General features: G+C 40.5%; 1 protein-coding gene across 1 annotated transcript; it reads right to left on the reverse strand.

The window, feature by feature from the left end:
• Window positions 1-125: 125 nt before the first annotated feature.
• On the reverse strand, window positions 126-17,649 carry FH (fumarate hydratase). The gene is made up of 10 exons (XM_075494162.1): window positions 17,489-17,649; window positions 11,760-11,894; window positions 10,880-10,990; window positions 8,121-8,297; window positions 6,973-7,155; window positions 5,840-6,005; window positions 3,810-4,013; window positions 2,528-2,655; window positions 901-1,054; window positions 126-327 (listed from the first exon to the last, which is right to left on the reverse strand). Exons 1-10 carry the CDS (start codon window positions 17,606-17,608, stop codon window positions 185-187), a joined length of 1,521 nt encoding a protein of 506 aa, XP_075350277.1. The 5' UTR covers window positions 17,609-17,649; the 3' UTR covers window positions 126-184.
• Window positions 17,650-18,324: the final 675 nt, after the last annotated feature.

Consider the following 18,324-nt stretch of genomic DNA (forward strand, 5'->3'; position numbering starts at 1 on the left):
GGCGAGCTGTGATTGGCCGCCTGGGGGCGCTACCCAGAAGCGATTTAAAGGGCCCGGCGCCCTTCCGGCAGCGGCCGGCAGGTCCGAGGGGAGGCAGGCAGGGACGCGGAACAGCGGCATATGGCATTCGGCTTAGTTTATTTATCGGTTGTGCTAAGAACACTTTGCGGGTTGTTTAACGAAGTTACTGAGGACCTAACATATCTGTAGGCTTCACCCACTGATCAAACTGGTCCGAGGTGAGGAAGCCCAGCTTTACAGCGGCTTCCTTTAACGTCGTCCCTTCCTTATGCGCCGTTTTGGCAATCTTGGCTGCTTTATCGTATCCTGTAACGAAACAACACGAAGGCGTTAGCCGTTTGCAGTTCACAAGGTTTGCTAGAGATGCGAAAGGAGGAGGACGACGCCTGGCCTCCGGAGAACTGCTGCGCGAGGCGCTGCTGCTGCTGAACTCGGCTTGCGGTCAACGCCCGCCAAATGTTTACACCAACTCCTGACTTAAAGTGGAGGCAAATGCTGTTATTCTGGTCTTAAAGCATGTCGGTCAAAGTTTGATGTGACTTCCTCCCTTAAAAAAAAAAAAAATATCTCGTAATCTTTCCCTTTTCATTGTTAGCGGTCAAATCAGGACAACAGGTACACAAACTCTCCCACTCTCCTTTTTTTTTTTTTTGACTCTCATCAATATTATTTTTATAGTGCACTCTACAGCCACTGCAAGGAGGACACATCTTTTTCACCAGTAATACTCGTTGGTGACATTAAAGTACATTAACTTTTGGCCTGAGCCATGACTTGGTCTCCTAAACATCGTGACAGTACAAATAACGTGTGCAAAATAACGTTACCGCAAAATATTTCAGTATAATGTTTTGAGAAGTTTCTGAGCCTTAAACCTACCTATATGCGGATTCAGTGCTGTTACCAGCATCAGAGATTCACTCATTAGTTTGTTGATCCTGTCTGTATTGGCTTGGATTCCAACTACACAGTTGTCAGTGAAAGAAACACAAACATCTCCAAGAAGTCTTGCAGAGTTTAAAACATTTTTAATCTAATAAAAAAGACAGAAATACCAACTATTACATTCAGACATTAATAGTCGCACAGTCTGCTGTGTTCATAACAAGTGCACACCCCCACCCCCACCCCACCCCCAATACCCACTTCTTTAACGGGCTGTTTGTAGAAAGGGAGTGCAGTAAATAATACACCCTCCTCCCGCAGGGTAAGCTCAGCCACTCCCATTGAAAGGAATTTGTGAGAAGCATTCCACAGCAGAGCTCCTCTTGCATTAAGACGACCACAGCATGTGTAATCATTGTGTTATAACAGTGCACAAATAACCAAGTAAAAAAATACATTAAGGCATTTGATTCATTGTTGTTTTCCCCCTCAAGTACCAATCTAGAGAAGACATCTAAAAATATAAAGTACAATAATGTCTGGCATTAGTCCTCTACGTTGACAATCCACAACATGCCACTCTTTTTTGGAGAGCTGTCTGTTTCTATCAAAATTTATCTTCTGCTAGGTACATCTCTTGGCTGTTCAATAGGAGGTTTCTGGGTTTTTTGGTTTTTGTTTTGGTTTGGTTTTTTTTGTTTTTGGTTTGGTTGGGGTTTTTTGTTTTGTTGGTGGTTTGGTTTTTTTTTTTCAAAACCAGGTGCTATATGCTTGGAAGAAATTTGTTCAGATGGAGGGGAAAAAAACAGTACCCTAAACAGACACAACAGCAAGGAAGAGACAAATACTGATTTTATGGTAAGATTTTGATTTTTTTTCAGTCATTTCTTACTAGCATAATAAAAAAGCAGTATCAGTCATTAGAGGCCGTGTAGAAAAATAACGTGACATGCTGCTTCCTTTGTGCCTCTGATTTCTAACAAGATGACAAAAATCTCAAAAACTTTCTTTTTGCTTCTATTTAATATTAGGATCTTTTCCATAAGTCACCTTCTTTTTAAACTATCATCCCTACACTAAGAGCTATACTATCCCTTCAACATTTTACACACAGTATTATCTTGGTGTACCCTGCTCGCACTGTAGAAGGCAGACATTAGTTTAAATACTGAAGTCTAAGACTAATCATTTACAATTTTACATGACTCACTTGCCAAAAGCATGTAATCCTTTAGTATTCAAACAGTAACAGAAATTAGTAACAGATAGTTGCTAAAGAAAAAATCCTCATTTTTAGCTAAAATACCAAATTCTCTTCAGCTTTGGACAAAATTTTGTCTATGTTCCTCTCTCCCTGCTTCCTTACACTGATCACAAGCATACATTTTTAAGATAAAAGCTTATCTGCATAAGATCCTTTCGTGTAAAACACATTGCCAGTTCCCTGTCAAAATAACAAGGACTTACCATACAAAAGAATAACATTTGTTCTCACATTTTTATCAGCTTCTCTGGTGCTTGTATTGACCAATTACCCATTGAGGTTTTTTTCCCCTGAGTTATCTGATTGTACAAACGATTATTTTAAAAGTCCTAGATATTTAAAACTTCATGAACTTACCATCATGGGCTTAAAAACATTCAGTTCAAAGTGTCCATTACTACCTCCTACAGTAACAGCAACATGGTTTCCCATAACTTGGGCTGCCACCATGGTTACAGCTTCACACTGGGTAGGGTTCACTTTTCCTGATTGTGGAAGGGAGAGAAAAAGGTAACCAAAGAAGGAGAAAAAAAAAGGGGAGGGGATCAGTACTTCCCTCATTTACCAAATTACATTCAACAGAAGATGTTTTGTAGGAGGTAACATGTCTTACCTGTATCTGTGCACCACAGAAAAAAATTAATTTCCATAAATGATATTAAATCCATTGTACTATTCCAGTAATTCAGCTAGGATTTTTAAAGCAGCTATGGCTGCTTTAGCAATCTACCAAGACGTTGAGAGCTGGATAAAATGTGTGTGAGCTAAGTGGCTGTTAATTACCACAGTTCTTAATAGTCAAGAGATTATAACCTGTGTTTATTCATGTAAGCAGGCATTTCTGGCAAATCATTACCAAATCTCAGTCAACTTAAGAAAAGTATTACTAATTTATTAGAATTACTTTGTAATAAAATTAATATACTCCATTTACTTTATCAGGAGACAAAAAACAACCAAATTAGAGTGGCCTCCTAACAAGAAAGTTTTATGGTTGCTTTCATTTCTAGAAATAATCCTAATAAGAACATTCATTATCTGCTTTTTTGAAAGCCAGATATGCTCACGACTTGTTTCTTTTATAATTTATCATACAGGAAGAATATGCTTCAAATAGTTTTGGATGTACAATATTGACATACACATACTTTTTTTAGGAGGGAGGCAAGGAATGATTACTAATATTATTCCTTCCTTTCTTATCCTCCCATACACTGGGATCTCTACAGAAGAGAATATATGAGTACATGATTCTAATCACGCTAGGAAGTAAAGACAGAAGTCAATTTACATCATGATATTGCTACAATTCATAGATTAGATCATTTAAAGCTTGTTTCAGAAAAGTCTTTACACAAACATTGTAGAGATCTTGCAATTCTAAAATAAAGTTTTGAGACATATGTTTGTATCAATAAAGTTGTATTATATGTTTACAGATACTACTCTCTGCCAAATACTTCCCAAACATCTGTGCAAGCAACTGTTTTTATGAACACAAAATGTTGGTAAAATATGGCAGAAGATAACTGACAGAAGTGTTGAATCATGGACTTATTGACATTTGTTTGGTAAGTATCTGTTAAGAGTTAGTGATCCGAAACAGCCTGTTTCTTTAACAGGCAATTTTTCTCTGTACCTGGCATGATGCTGCTTCCTGGCTCATTTTCAGGCAGGATGAGTTCTCCTAGTCCAGAGCGTGGTCCAGAACCCAGGAAACGAATATCATTAGCTATTTTCATCAGACTGCATGCCACTGTGTTCATAGCTCCACTGAGTTCAACTAGAGCATCATGAGCCGCAAGAGCTTCAAATTTGTTTGGAGCAGTGACAAAAGGCAAACCTACAGGGAGGGCAGGAAACATTAAACCAGTGAGGCACTTCCTTGCAGACATAAACCAGATAATCAAACATATAATTAGCTTAATAAATAAAACCCCAAAATATTAATAACACTGTAAGATCATCTCTCTTCTCTAGACCTTTCCTCACAAACATATTTCTTAAACAGACTAAATTCAATACAAAAGACACAATAAAAGTCACTAAAATACGGAAGAATATGAAACTTGCCCATCTACCCACAACAAAGGTACAAATTTCAAGCTTTCATAGTGTTGCACACTAAGCATTGTTTTGCACCACAGTACTTTGTGAATGTCAAAAATCTCTTACAAGTTAGCCCAAACTTATGTATTTCTTCCAGTAAATCGTTAGATTCTTTAGACTGTCAGTTGCCAGGATGCTTTCTCCCATTTATGAAAATAGAGGGGTTTGCAGCACAGTGTAGACATTAGGATAAATAAAAAGTAATCACAATGGAATTAGCTACTTAAAAAAAAAAAAAAAGATGCATCCAAGTATCAGCAATGGAAGGGAACAACAAACCAGACAGAACATGTGACAGCTGATTCAGACTTAGGAGGATGCCTGAAACTGCTGCCAAGAGCAAGAGCACAGGAGCAATGGAAGCAACAGCTCTGTTTACGTTAATTAAAGGCCTGAGATTTAAGGCTAGGTTCCATAATGAAAAACATTTCTTCAAGGAAGAAGAGTCTCAGCAGAATTTTATTAGTAGTAATGGACATGACTAAGGACTGACAGTGGGCTGGACTTTTGCCCCACAAAACTACTGGTCTGAGCTTACATTACCAGTTCAAACAAGAGCAGCATAACCCCCATAATTTCTAGTGTTCTGCAATTCCTGCCAAACACCAAATCCCACCCAATTTGCATGGGCTTCTGAATTGCATAGCTGCCTTCTCAGTTGCAGAGATCATTCCAAACTTTCCCTTTTGCCCTTGCCAATAAACTTTGCCTATAAGAACATGTGGGACTTCAATACTCTGCCGACTTGTTTTAAACTCATACAACCTGCCCATATGGTACATCTAACAACCGTTAAGATGGGAGAGCTTCCTAACACCACTGATAGCTTCTTCAAGCACCAAAACAAGGCCTGTACTGCTTCTCAGCAGCTGTTGCTTATGACAAGTTACTTCTTCCCTCTCAAGGTACAAGAAAGTCTTGACCCTCTACAAGACAGTGAATAATAGCTCCATTAAAACAAAAATACCGTTGATAAGCAGTTTCAGACTTTACAGCAAATTTAAATGACAGACGTATGCATTTGTTTTGGGGGCATTTTAAAAACTGATACTGTGACACAAAAGATCTGGTTTACAGATCAAAAAACTCAATGGCTCTGTAAATTAAGTTTTAAGATCTATAAAGACAGCATCAAAAAAATCAGACAGCTAACTTTTACTCTTTCACATGAAGAAATGTAGTCGCTTTGGGAGGGTTTTTTCCCCTTTTTTGTGCCAAGTCACTGTAAATTAAGAGAGCCAGAAGAGCAAAGATCAAGACAGAAGCATTATAGCTGGGCTAATAATAGAAGCCTGAAACTGTACCCATCTCCAATAAGCCTTGCTCAGAAAAACATGGTAATTTCAGTCACTTTCAATGCACTGAGTATAATTATAAAAATACATTGCATGAAAAATCCTAAGTATAAGGCATATAACATACAGCATTAACAAAGTTTCATGTTAAAATAGAAATACAATTTGAGCTCATGAGAAGTATGGAAACTGAAAGATTTAGTTTGAATTTGACTGTATGCTACATATACTGGTTTACCGCTAACTCCAAAATATCATTCCTCACCCGTCAGTTCAGCCACTTTAGCAGCAACTTTCTCAGCAAAGCCAATTCTTGTGTTTAATCCTGTACCAACTGCAGTCCCGCCAGCTGCCAGCTGATACACTCTTGGCATGGTTGACTCAATCCTAGCCACACCATACTTAATTTGTTGCACATAGCCACTAAATTCCTTTGAAAGAAAGGAGGACAAAATAAAGGAACAAAGACAACAACCAAGAATAAGCATCTAGAATTATTTAGATTTTTAACATGATTGGACTAATTTCTTTAAAAACCTGAAGGCACTGAACTTTACCCAAATGCTAAATCTTAGCATGTCTTCATTAAGAGGGAAGGTTTACATATATTAGAAGACTGCTCTCACACTACAAACAATTACGCATAAAAACAACCTACATATATAAAAATGTATACACAATACATCTTTCTCTTGCCTTTTATCTCACTTGTGTACTTAGCAGGATCTGAATCCAAAGTAAATCAGCTCTCAGATTAAACTAATGTTCTCAAGGTACAATTAGTGAAACGGATCTTGGGCTTTGCTCACTTAATTTTAGTTAGTAAAAACCCCACCTGTGCATTCTTGGAAAAAGTCCACAAATTTTACATGGATTTTTATCAATTCAGTTTAAGTTAATTCATTACCATAATAATGTAATAAGCCATTCTTGACAATATGATAACAAAGATTTGCTAATATATATATATATATATATATATGATCATATATAGAAGATTTTTGTTCAAAATACTTAGTAGTTTTGTGTGTTGGCGAAACCTCATTTATATAAGCTTACAGATTACAGACTAACTACCTTCTTCCTTCCAATGTCAGTGTAACAGAAATATCACGTGTTATTTGGTAACAGAACATCTTTTAAAAATCATTTATATCTTACTACTGTTAGAAGTAAAACACACATGGAAAAAAATTAAGAAAACTTATGATGCAGTTATTACAGTACAGCAACCAGCAAACTCCAATAAGATGAAAATACTCTGACTGAGATTCAGCCAGTTTCCTATAATTTCTCTTAAACTATCAACTTAATTTAGGCGTCCTCAAGTTTGCCTCAGTTTCCTCCAATATATTTACAAGAATTTTCCAAACAAATACATAATTTGGGGTTTTTTACCTGTCCAAGCGTAAGTGGAACAGCATCTTGTGTATGAGTGCGCCCTATTTTTATGATTTGGGAAAACTCTTTGGATTTTGCTTCAAGCGCATTCTGTAGCTTCTTTAATCCAGGTAACAACACCTCATTAACCTCCTGGGCAGCAGCAATATGCATTGCCGTTGGGAAAGTGTCATTCGAACTCTGTAAAGAAAGTTCAAGAATTTTTTTTACAAGCTTTTCTCACCATTGGTGCTGTAAGATGTACATGTATGGCTTTATTCTCTTTATTTTATAAAGAAGAAGAAACTAAACTAAGAGTAAGCAACTTAGGAACGTTCCACAAATCAATCTGCAGGAATAATCAAATCTTCCAAATTCCAGTCTAGCACCTTATTGATAAAATGGACTTTTTATAACTATACCCACAGACAGTTAACTTGAGTAGATTGTTCACAACAGTGGGACAAAAAAAAAAGAAAAATAATTACTATAGTAGTTATGAGACACGGGTAACAAGTGGATGGATGATTTTAAAGGAACTGTAGGTGACTTTTGAACTGTAGGTGACATACAGGTAACTGTATACGTTGTTTTGATAATGTTAAATCCGTAGTTCCCAGGATATTGAGTAAGCACAAAAGATCAGGAAGAGATACAACCAAGTCAGTGGCTTAAACTTCAGTTAATCTGAAGGAAATATTAAGAGTGAAGTATAATAAAAAGGTCTACCATGATCCTTAGGGAAAAATTACCCATTAGAGGACTCTAGCCATTTTATTATTCTTCCTACATGCTTTATGTAATGCATTATGGAGGTAACAGTTGTAAGTATCCAACCTTTAGAAACTGGATCTATATTTAACTTCTTTAAGACTCTCTCAGTAGCAGTGGTTGTCACCAGGCCACCTCTGCCCACTACATCATGTGTGAATTCATCTGTCATGAATGAGTTCAAAATTTTTACTCTTAAAAGCTCATACTGTCACTGACCAACATTTTGAAGTTCATTTAAACTGAAAAACCTAGAAAATTGTTGCCAAAGCTGTACACAAAACTCCTTTTTTTTTTTTTTTTAAAAATACAAACAGTGGCTATAAGAGAATTCAAAATTCACAATTAAAAAAATACTTTTGACATTAAAAGAAGTATAATACAAGCATAACGACCTGGCTTTTGTTAACATGATCATTCGGATGTACTGGGCTTTTGCTCCCAAGTTTGCCCCCCATTATCTCAATGGCTCTATTGCTGATGACTTCATTGACATTCATATTGGTTTGAGTTCCAGACCCAGTCTGCCACACCACCAATGGAAAGTGATCATTTAATTTTCCTTCAGCTACCTATAATGGAAAAAGAGAGAGAAAAGTTGTTCTACTGGAACAAAAAAAATTAAAAAGCATAAACCTGAGAATTTTATAGCTATAATTCAAATAATGTTCTCTATTATATTTGTAAATCTACATATAATAATTTTGAATTTATACCAGAATAATTAAGAGTTTGATGTAATACAAGATATTAAAAGGGCAAAAAACTTTTGCTATGTTTTTTTGAAGATGCTGAATTCTGAAACACAGAGAAATATATGATTTGACTTCATGTTCTACAGTCATAGAAAGAAAAGATTTTTTAAAAGTTTTTTAGGTTATATCTTCTGTTTCCCAAACAATGCAGATGATTTTAAGTCCAAAAATATCCCTCCCTTCCCAAATTTTAAAACAATTTGGATTCTAATCTTCCTGGGTAGGACTAGAGGTAGTACATGCTGGTTCTCCCTTCCACAGTTATTTCCTCAGCTTAATCAGATCTCCCAGGGGAGGAAAATATCTTAAGTAGTTTCTCAATCAGAGCACGTAAGGTGCTTCAGGGTACTGATTCAGTGTTGTATGTCTCCTTGGGTCATGACCATCCCTCGGGTGTCAGAAATAGAAGTTTGTAAACAGATAAGCGCTGACCAAAAACTCCTCATCAGCATGGGTGCACTGCTTTCTCCTAGGAAATCAAGCTCAACAGCTGCACAGTTTCATCATGAACACTGATCACAACTATACAACAATTTGAAATAGAGGCATTCAGAAGTCCATTCCTTATCACAAAGAGTCTGCCAGAAGAGGTATTTTTGCCAAAGGCCATCTGTCATGCACATGCAGTACATGATATTTGTATGATTAGACTCTGAAATTTCTCCAGAAATAAATTTCATAAAGTTCCAGACCTCTTATACCTCTAGACATTAGACTTTTGCATCAACACAATAAGCCAGCAGATGGTTGCTGGTATCAAACACCTTCTTCCTGTAAGGCATACTTTCCCTGATACTACCCTGGACCTACATGGCTTTAAATTGAGAGGTGCCTAAAAAGGACTTGTGACTGTCTTTTACTGTACCTCAACTGTAAGTATGTTACACATATAAACAAGAGAATCACATGGAATTAAACAGATTCATACGTGTTGACTTGCTGATTACCCATGGGAACAAGGTCCTGATCAGCCAAAAATGACTGTACCAACTTACATCTTCTGCAGGTAGGCTATGACAACTACTATCTCAAATCAAAACAGAACAACAGGGACAAATACTCTCCTGTTTGACCTACATTTTTTGGAGTCTGTTGAACCTTACACGCGTTTAGAGATTCTTCTAAATGTGTGTTTGTGATAGTATCAAAATCTGTGCTCAGAAGTATCACCCCCATGCATATTAGCCTCAGAAAAGTTGAGAATGCAAAGCAAAGGATCTGTTGTCACAACTCTGAGGCTAGATAACTATCTCCAGATTATCAGGATACATCAGTCCTACTGGAATCAAGCTTTTCAGGAAAGGATCTTATGCATGTTCCATCTTTTACAGTGGCAAAGTTCCCACCTCCAAGAGTAACTTGATTCCTTGCTGTATCTCTTTCAGCTATATTAGAAAATTATTTTGGAGGTAAGGGAAAGGATATCACTGCAGGAGTGTTTTTAAAACACAACAAAAAAGCCCCAAACAACTTTCAGAACCCATGAATCAAAACTAAGTAGCCTATAGCCACCAAAATTTCTGATCCACCTTTAACTAGGAGAACCCTAGAAACCACAAGAAGAGACTGGACATATTCTGGAGTTCTCTAAAGCTCGTGGGAATTATGGTGCTACAGCTGGTAGAAAGAGGATAAGGCTTCTGCAAATCGGAAGTATTTTGAAGCTAGTCAGAACAAGAAAGCTCTGTAAAACAATGCTCCTAGATAAATATATCTGTTGATTTTACACAAAGCAACACACCTGATATTACCATACCTCAAATAATGGTCATTCACAACTCTGTGCACTTGGGTGGCATTTATCCTGAGAAAGAGGAGATGCCTCTGTGTGTCACATCGTGTCCTCTTTAGCTATAAAAGTGATACTTAAAAAGCACAGATTTACTAGTAAGCTTAAATCTGAAGAAGTAGTAGACTAGTTACAGAGAATCTATTCAGATTGCAGATAGTCTTCACATCATCAAGATGCAATTGCTTAACAGATTGGAGACTTCCAAAACGAAAAAGCTTTGCTTAGCCTGTCAGACTTCACGTTAGCTGAATGAACCAAGATTCCATGCCCCTCCTAGGATTTTTTTATACTGTTCATCTGGTAAGAGTCAACACTATGCAAGTAATGAGTAGTCTTAATAGAAGGGAAACATTACATTGTTTTTATAACTTAAGTATCAAAATGTATTTGAACATTCTATCACTTCTGTAAATGTAAGAAGTAAAATAGTAACACATTATATCAAGTAAATTATTTCTGAATCTGAAAAACAAAATTTACTAACAATAAATGCCTTCCTCTAACCATTTGAGAAATGCAAGAGGTCTTCCCCAGCCTCCAAACTTCACGTGAAAAGCTTAACAAAAATACAATGACAGTTCTAGTATTTTGAACAGTTTGTTCCTACCTCATTTGCCGCCTTTACGATAGCATTAGCAATCTTTGGGTCGAGACCGTAATCTTGATTTACTTCAGCAGCTGCTCTCTTCAAGATGCCAAAAGCCCTTATAACTTGAACCTGAGACACAAGATAAGTTTAAATACGTAATTTTTTTCTCCCAAAGGACATTTTAGGAACCTGTAGTGCAGGTCTAGTTCTAAACCAAACTCCTCCTGAACTTAAATCCAGCAGTAGTCCACCAACCAAACCAAAGAGCAATTAGGTCACATAACCTGTGCTCCCATTAACAGTAACATTTATCCAAGCAGTCCAGAAAACAGTACACAGCTCATCTTTCTTTGTAAGTCCAGGTATGCTTTGTGTATCGAAAAAGATTACATGCATCAAAATGAACAGAAAAGAGGAACTGGTTCTATTTCTAAAATAGCCTTTTTGAGGGCAAACTGACATATGTTTCAGTACACGCAAAACCAATGCATGACAAAGTGCACGCACACTAATGCTCTGTGCACAGCTACATGTGAAAAAGTAACTTCATATCAACTCATGCTACACTGAACATCTTCAATAACAAACTGCATAACGCTATAGCAAACAAATTACTCCATTCAGACTTTCATCTTCAGAAAAATGAAAGATAGATTTCTATTCATCCTGGTTATTAAAAAAATTAAGCAACACAATAAAATAATTATTCAAAAGCAACATTCAATTTATTTAAATGCAACAAAAAATGTTTCTACCACAGAACAATATCTTGCCATGGAATTTCTAACTTTAAAATTCAAAGTTGCTCATATTCCCAGCAGAAGTCTAAGAAGGTATTCACTCTCACATCCAAAACATACTTAAAGAGAAGAAATGAACACAGCTTTATATTACTTACTGGCATTCTTTCTGAAACACCTCCAATCTTGAAGTTCATTGTAGATCTTACGGTCTGGGCACCATAGTATTTGTCAGTTGGGACCTTCAGTTCACCAAAGGTATCATATTCTATCCTAAAAGCCTCTTGAGTGGACTATGGAGAAAAAAAAAAAAAAGTATTTCAAATACTGCTCAACAACACAACCTTTTTGAAAGCAGATACAGTTAAGAAAAAATGTGCAAGAAGGGGGGAAAAAAACCCAAAATGAAGACATGCAGCTAGTCATAGGTATTTTTCTAATTATATCTTCAAAGTTAAGACATTCTTCTAGTTTGAGCACCTGTCTCACTAAAAGTCACAACTACTAACATTATGTAGCCTAGCAGAGCCACTGGTGACAGGCAGCACCACAAGACTTAAGACCTTGGCTGCCTACTGTACGAAACACGTCATCCTGACAAAAGCTTCTATTTATTTTCGAAGAATTAGTAACTTATCTTACAATTTACAGAATTGGTGTTTTGTTAAAACCAAACTGAAGAACTAGCATGGTAAGAATTCAGGTGGCACCCGCCCAGGCAACATACACGCAACACAATCCCTACTTGAAATCCACACCGCACATGGGACAGAAGAAAAATACTGGGAGGGAGCAACTGACTAATTCGGTACCAAGTTATTGACAATTCATTATCTTCTTAAGCTTAATAAACCAGGAACACAGTTGCCCTAGCTGTGCAACACGAAGAAACCGCATCTAGGTATATTTTGTGCAATATTTATGTAAGGCACTATTTCTGTATCGCATATACACCTAGCATGCATTATGATCTAACACAGCCAGAGGTAAATTAATTTTAGCTGACATACACCAACTAAAAAGTAAATTTTTACTTTTTGTGAAACAACCCATTCATTTGTGATGATGTGATCACATTCACATGCAGCTCTACAAAGATTATGGGACTGGACAGGAAGCAAGAGCAGTTTACTCTTCCTCTCCCCATGCCTTGGTCAGCAGTCCCAGTTTTCTTTGAGAAAGGTGTTCATCCTTCCCCAGAAGAGGAGATTACCTTCTTGCAGAGCCTTCAGGAAGGGGAAATAAGTCTTTTTTAATTCTTAATCATAGATGGAGTAAAACAATCCCAGCCCCATAGATAGGAGTATATACATATACAATGCCAGGCTGTGACCTAACCATGACCCTCAGGGGCGAGTCATTGCTCTATCATAGAATCATAGAATAGTTTGGGTTGGAAGGGACCTTTTAAGATCATCTAGTCCAACCCCCCATGCAATGAGCATCAAGTCACTGCATCAATCAGAGCATCAAGACAGTGTTGCAGCACAGTGAAAGAAGAAAATCGAATGTTAGGAACTGTTAAGAAAAGCAGAGGATACAAGAAGGAACATCGCTGTGCACAGTGGTTCATCTACACTTGGAAGTCTTTGTGCAGATTTGGTTCTTTCATCCCAAAAAGCATATTACTCGAAACAGTTCAAAGAAAGGCAATAAGGCTGATGAAAGGTAGGGAACAGCTTTCTTAAGATGACTGACTTTTTCATTCAGAAGAGAGACAACTTGGGGTTTGAAGGAAAAGTGAGGTCAATAAAAGCATCAGTAGAATGGCGATAGGTGTTAGCTGCTCACTGTCTCTTCCAGTACAAGAAACAGGAGCCATACCATTAGGCTAGAAGGTGTCAGGTTCAAAGCCAGCAAAAGGAAGCAGCTCTCCACACAAGTAGCAGACTGATGAAACTCCTTGCCAGCTGATGCTGCAGATGCAAGAAGCCCGTGTGAGTTCAGGGAAAGCAAGATAAACAGAAGAAAGATCTAAACTGGGTTATTATACAGACAAACTCAGGAAATCCCCTGATGTGAAAATGAGGAGTCTGGGTCAGCAGAAGAGGAAAGCATCGCATATGTTTGCACAGTTCTTACTCTTCCCTAGGTGTCCACTTCTGAAGTCAGACTGTTCCACTTTTTTTGTGGTCCGTTTTACTTGCTCCTTGTTCGGTGGGTCTCAGTCTTCTTGGACAGGAGCACGGCTGGGTATTGGGCAGAACACCCTCTCCAGCAACACTCACTGTCTGCAGCAGCCTGTCCAGGTCCACATCACCATGGACGGCAAGCTGCAGGTGGTAGCAGTGTGGGGGGGTGTTCCAGCCTTTTTAGTGTCCTGAGCAGCGTTCCCAACCAGGTGGAGACACTCTGCCATCAGGTACTCCAGCAGTCACGTACTGGAGACACCAGTCCCGCTCACTTAGGGCACTTTTGCAGAGTAGGTGGTGCATGCGACCCAAAAGAAACTGCAGCCCAGCCCAGCCACAGCAAGGGTTAGCTCTTGCTATTCCACTCCCCACACCTTGTATTTGGGCTGACGCTCTCACAAATGCTGACCCCAGAAGAATACAAAGCTTAGTGCGCACCAGTATGCCATTCCTATGTTCTTTAATCCTCTTTATCCTATTTTAATCACTTAGCATTCACTTACATGCTGACAAGAAACAGAACACAGTCAGCATTTATTTAGTATCTTACTACCAAAAGTGTTTAATAGGGATGCTTGTGGGTGTCACTGTACATGTGCGCATACTAATATTCTAACAGTAGAGATCATTGATGCACGGTCTCTGAAATCCCTGTTTTTGCTATCTGGACACCTCGCATAAGCAGACAATATCAAGCTTTTCCTAGAGCTGGATAAGCAGAACCAATTCAGTTCCAAGCCCAGCTCTTGATACTGTCAGTGGTTCGATCACCAAAAGTATCCATGCTCAAACAATATAAAAAAGTTAAACTACCTGTAACCTTTCAGACAAAAAAAGCTAGCAGTTGCACAATTGATTCCTCGAACTTAGATAATTCCAATGTCAACAATGGTGAAACAAAGATAAATAGGACCAGTACCTCCTCCTACAAGTTCCTTTTAACAAATAAATCCTGTTATTAAAAAAAATTACTTCCCTAGCCAATTCCACTTTACACACATTCACAAACTCCAATGAAGTTAACAGGGTAAACTGCTTTAAGCTTAATAGGGTAAACTGCTTTAAGCTGAATGTCATTTGCTGATTAACAGAGCAAAAAGTATCATTAGGAAAAAAAGCAGTGATTTTTTTCATACATATTAAAGTAACTAACTTCATCACTACCTTCAGACTAATGTGGCAGCCTGCAGAATGCACTGTCTGAATTTTAATGTAAAAAACACGCTTCTCCCACTCCTTAGATGGAATTCACCCTCTTGAGTGACTTTATGTCCCAGTTCCTGGATCTAAAGCGGTTTGTGCAGTCGCTCCCTGATCTAGGGAACCTGCTGCAAAATGGTGCAACAGCAGCTCACTTGTGTCAACCCCCTACTCCCACACCAGTGGGCCACAGGAGAAGCCAGAAGGAGACCTAGCAACTCTGCCACAAGCCAAGGCAAACTCCTGTGTTCACTTAGTTTCTATCATAGCTACAGCAAGTTTCAGCTCAGAACTACTATTCCTCACCTTTACAAAATAAATATTTTTTTTTTTTTTAAGAGGCCTGAGAAGGTGTGCTCTGCCCCCCAGAATCCCAAGAACCCATAGTCCAAAGCTTACACAGTTCAGCAAACATAACTGTACCTTTGCCTTGTTGCAAGGAACAAATCAGCTAGAACCGATTGCACCATAACGCACTGGAGATATTCAAATGGCAGAACTGCTGCAATACTGTTTCCCATGGAAAATTACATTGATTTACAGCTGTAGCAACTTTTGGATATAAACATTTCAATTCAAAGAATCATCATTTTTAGCATGTCAAAACCTATCTTTAACGGCCAGCAGAAAATGGAATTTGTGCTCAACTGCTCTCCTTTAGCAGATGAAGAATGTTTCCATTTTTAAGCGTCACTTCTCCTTTATAATATCGAGTCACAAATTCTGCAATTTACTCTTTAGAAACCAAAACCAAATATTTTACAACATTCAGCTGAAGAAGGACCATGATGACCACAATTCCTTTTAAAACATATGGTGCAATTTAGCTCTAAGTTAAGGCAACACAATAGTCATACCGTAGAACAACATGCACGTTTGGTTGTGTCTGCACAAGGTGTTCCAAAACACAACTCTTGCTGCTGAAAAATCTCTGCAAACATCAAAAAGTAGTGTTTGGGTTTTTTTATTTAAATACTCGTTGGTACATTTTTGGTGGTCCTCTAGGAAATAAAAACATACAAAGTTTTCCTGTAAGGAATCAAGGGCTGCTTGAGTTCGAAATTTGCTGAGGGACATTTTGCTATAACTTCTGCTCTTATTTAAACCCAAGCAATTAATAACATCTGTTTACAGGACAGGTCATATTTCTGACCAGCAAAGATCAAAACACATATATTTCATGTAAGACTGCAGCCTTTCATAAATATCGGGTCTTCAGCAAGTAAATGAAGCCCATGAGCTATACTGTTTTTCTTGGATGATACCAAACAGAAAAATAAAAAAGGGAACCACCTGACAGGCCAATGGTTTATGAGTTACATAGTCTGCTCTGACGCAGGTTTTCTTATACAGGTATGTTTCATTCACCATGCACTTTATTCACTCATTTGGAAGCTTGTTTTTTAACGCTATTTTCTACACCACAATAAATATCACAGACTGGGAACTAGTTCTAGTTAAATTTAGTAACTATTTTAGTAAACTAAGTACTAAAATTAATTTATTAATTAATCAAATCCTAAACATCCCACTTTCTGCTGGAATTCTTCCAACATGCTCAAGTTATCTGCTTGTTTTAAGGGGTGAACTTAACAGAGATGCACCCAAGAGTAAGGCTTCCATGCAATGTCCTAGCTGTTAGTACTGACATTCAGAGTTCCTTATTCGAAGAGCATTTTCATTTCTGCACTGAGACACACGTAATAAACAAGTCCCACTCACGTTTCAGCCTGACACTCAACTGACTACACCTGAACAATAACTGAGGATGCCAGCTAGAGGTCACAGGCAGTTCTCCCTAGTTTTCAGGCAGACTGCAAAGATCTTCCAGATACCCCCATTTCTGTGAGGATACAGCTTTTCCTCATTCGTACCTCAACGGCCCTAAGAAAGGGCCTGAAATTTCTGTGGAAGAAGCTGCTGCATGCCACAGCTGTCACAGCAGGTCCTGCGGTAACGCCTCTGCTGGTTACCTGCCCTGATGCCACCTCCCCTCCCCGGCCATGCTGAGACTGCTAACGGCCGTGCTCGCCACGCAAATCTCGTCCCCCGGGCAGCGCACCCGGGCAGCTGGGCGCTGCGGAGACCACCAGCCCGCCCCGGGAGCAACCACTCCCTCGGGGCTGCAAGTCTGGGCGCGCCAGCGCTGCCGAGCGGGGGCGAGCCGGGCCCCGGCGCTGCCCGCGCGCTCCGCCGCAGGCCGCACGGCGGGGACAAGCCCCGCGGCCTCCCCGGCGGAAAAGGGAAACGGCCGCGCAAGCTTGACCGGGGATGGCGGCACTGTCTTCCCGGTGCCGCCGCCGGCGCCCTCCCCAGGGGGGGAACACAGCGGACTAAAGCCCCCCTGCCGTGCCGTGCCGGGCCCGGCCCGGCCCCACCCGGCCGGCGGCCGCCGTTCCCTCAGGCAGCGCGCGCCCGCTCCGCTCCCCTCCCCTCCCCTCTCCGGCCGGTGAGGGTCGCGAGCGCCGGCGGGCAGGGGGCGGAGTCTCGGCGGCGGCGGCGGGCAGTGGCAGTTAGAGGTCACCGCTCCCCCCGCCCCCCGCCCGGGCGCTCACCATGGCAGCGCGCGGCGGCGGGCCCCAGCGGGCGGCGGCGGCGGCGCGCGGGGGCGGCTGGCGCGCGAGGAGGCCGGCGGAGCAGCCCAGGCGGCGGCAGGCGCGGAGTGAGCGGTGCATGGTGACGGCGGCGGGGAGCAGCGCCGGGGGCCGGCCGCGGGGAGGGGAGAGCCAGCGGGCCCGCCCCGGACGAGCGTCAAGGTGGCGGGGGCGTCCATCACCGCAAAGGCTCCGCCGCGCCAATCGGCTGCCGCGGGCGGGGCGGGAGCCGAGCTCGGGCGAGCCAGCCGCGGGAGAACCGCCTCAGCGGCGGGGCGGCGCCAGGCGGGCCCAGTGGCCGGGGCCGGCGCCGGCCCCTCGGCCCCTTCCCGCCCCCGCCCGTAGGGCAGGTTCCGCCCGGCCTGAGGAAAGCCGCCCTCCCCTGTGCGAAGGACAGCGGGGAAGCCACAGGCACAGCAATTTCCAGACGATGGAAAGAAGGTATTACCTTATCCTGCTTTATTGTAATCTTTCAAAAGGTGTACGAAACATTATTCCCTCCCCCCTTAACAACAGTCAGGGCTCTTCCTATTAAGAAAGCCAGGTTGAGATCTAAGTCCCCTTTTCCCTTCCTGCCCCTGCAAGGGTAGTGCTTCGACATGCTGCATTTCTCAACGAGTCCAGGCTCAACTCCCTGGTGCAAGGTGCAGAAACACGACAAGTGAAATATGGTGTATTCAATTTTTCCAACAACCACCAGCACCATCCCAACATTTCAGTGTTTCCAACATTCTTTTTTTCCAAGAACAGCAACCATCCAGGAGTTGAGAAAAAAACACTGTCAGAAATTAAGAAAT

This window comes from Mycteria americana, chromosome 2 (assembly GCF_035582795.1).
Source record: "Mycteria americana isolate JAX WOST 10 ecotype Jacksonville Zoo and Gardens chromosome 2, USCA_MyAme_1.0, whole genome shotgun sequence".
NCBI lineage: Eukaryota > Metazoa > Chordata > Aves > Ciconiiformes > Ciconiidae > Mycteria > Mycteria americana.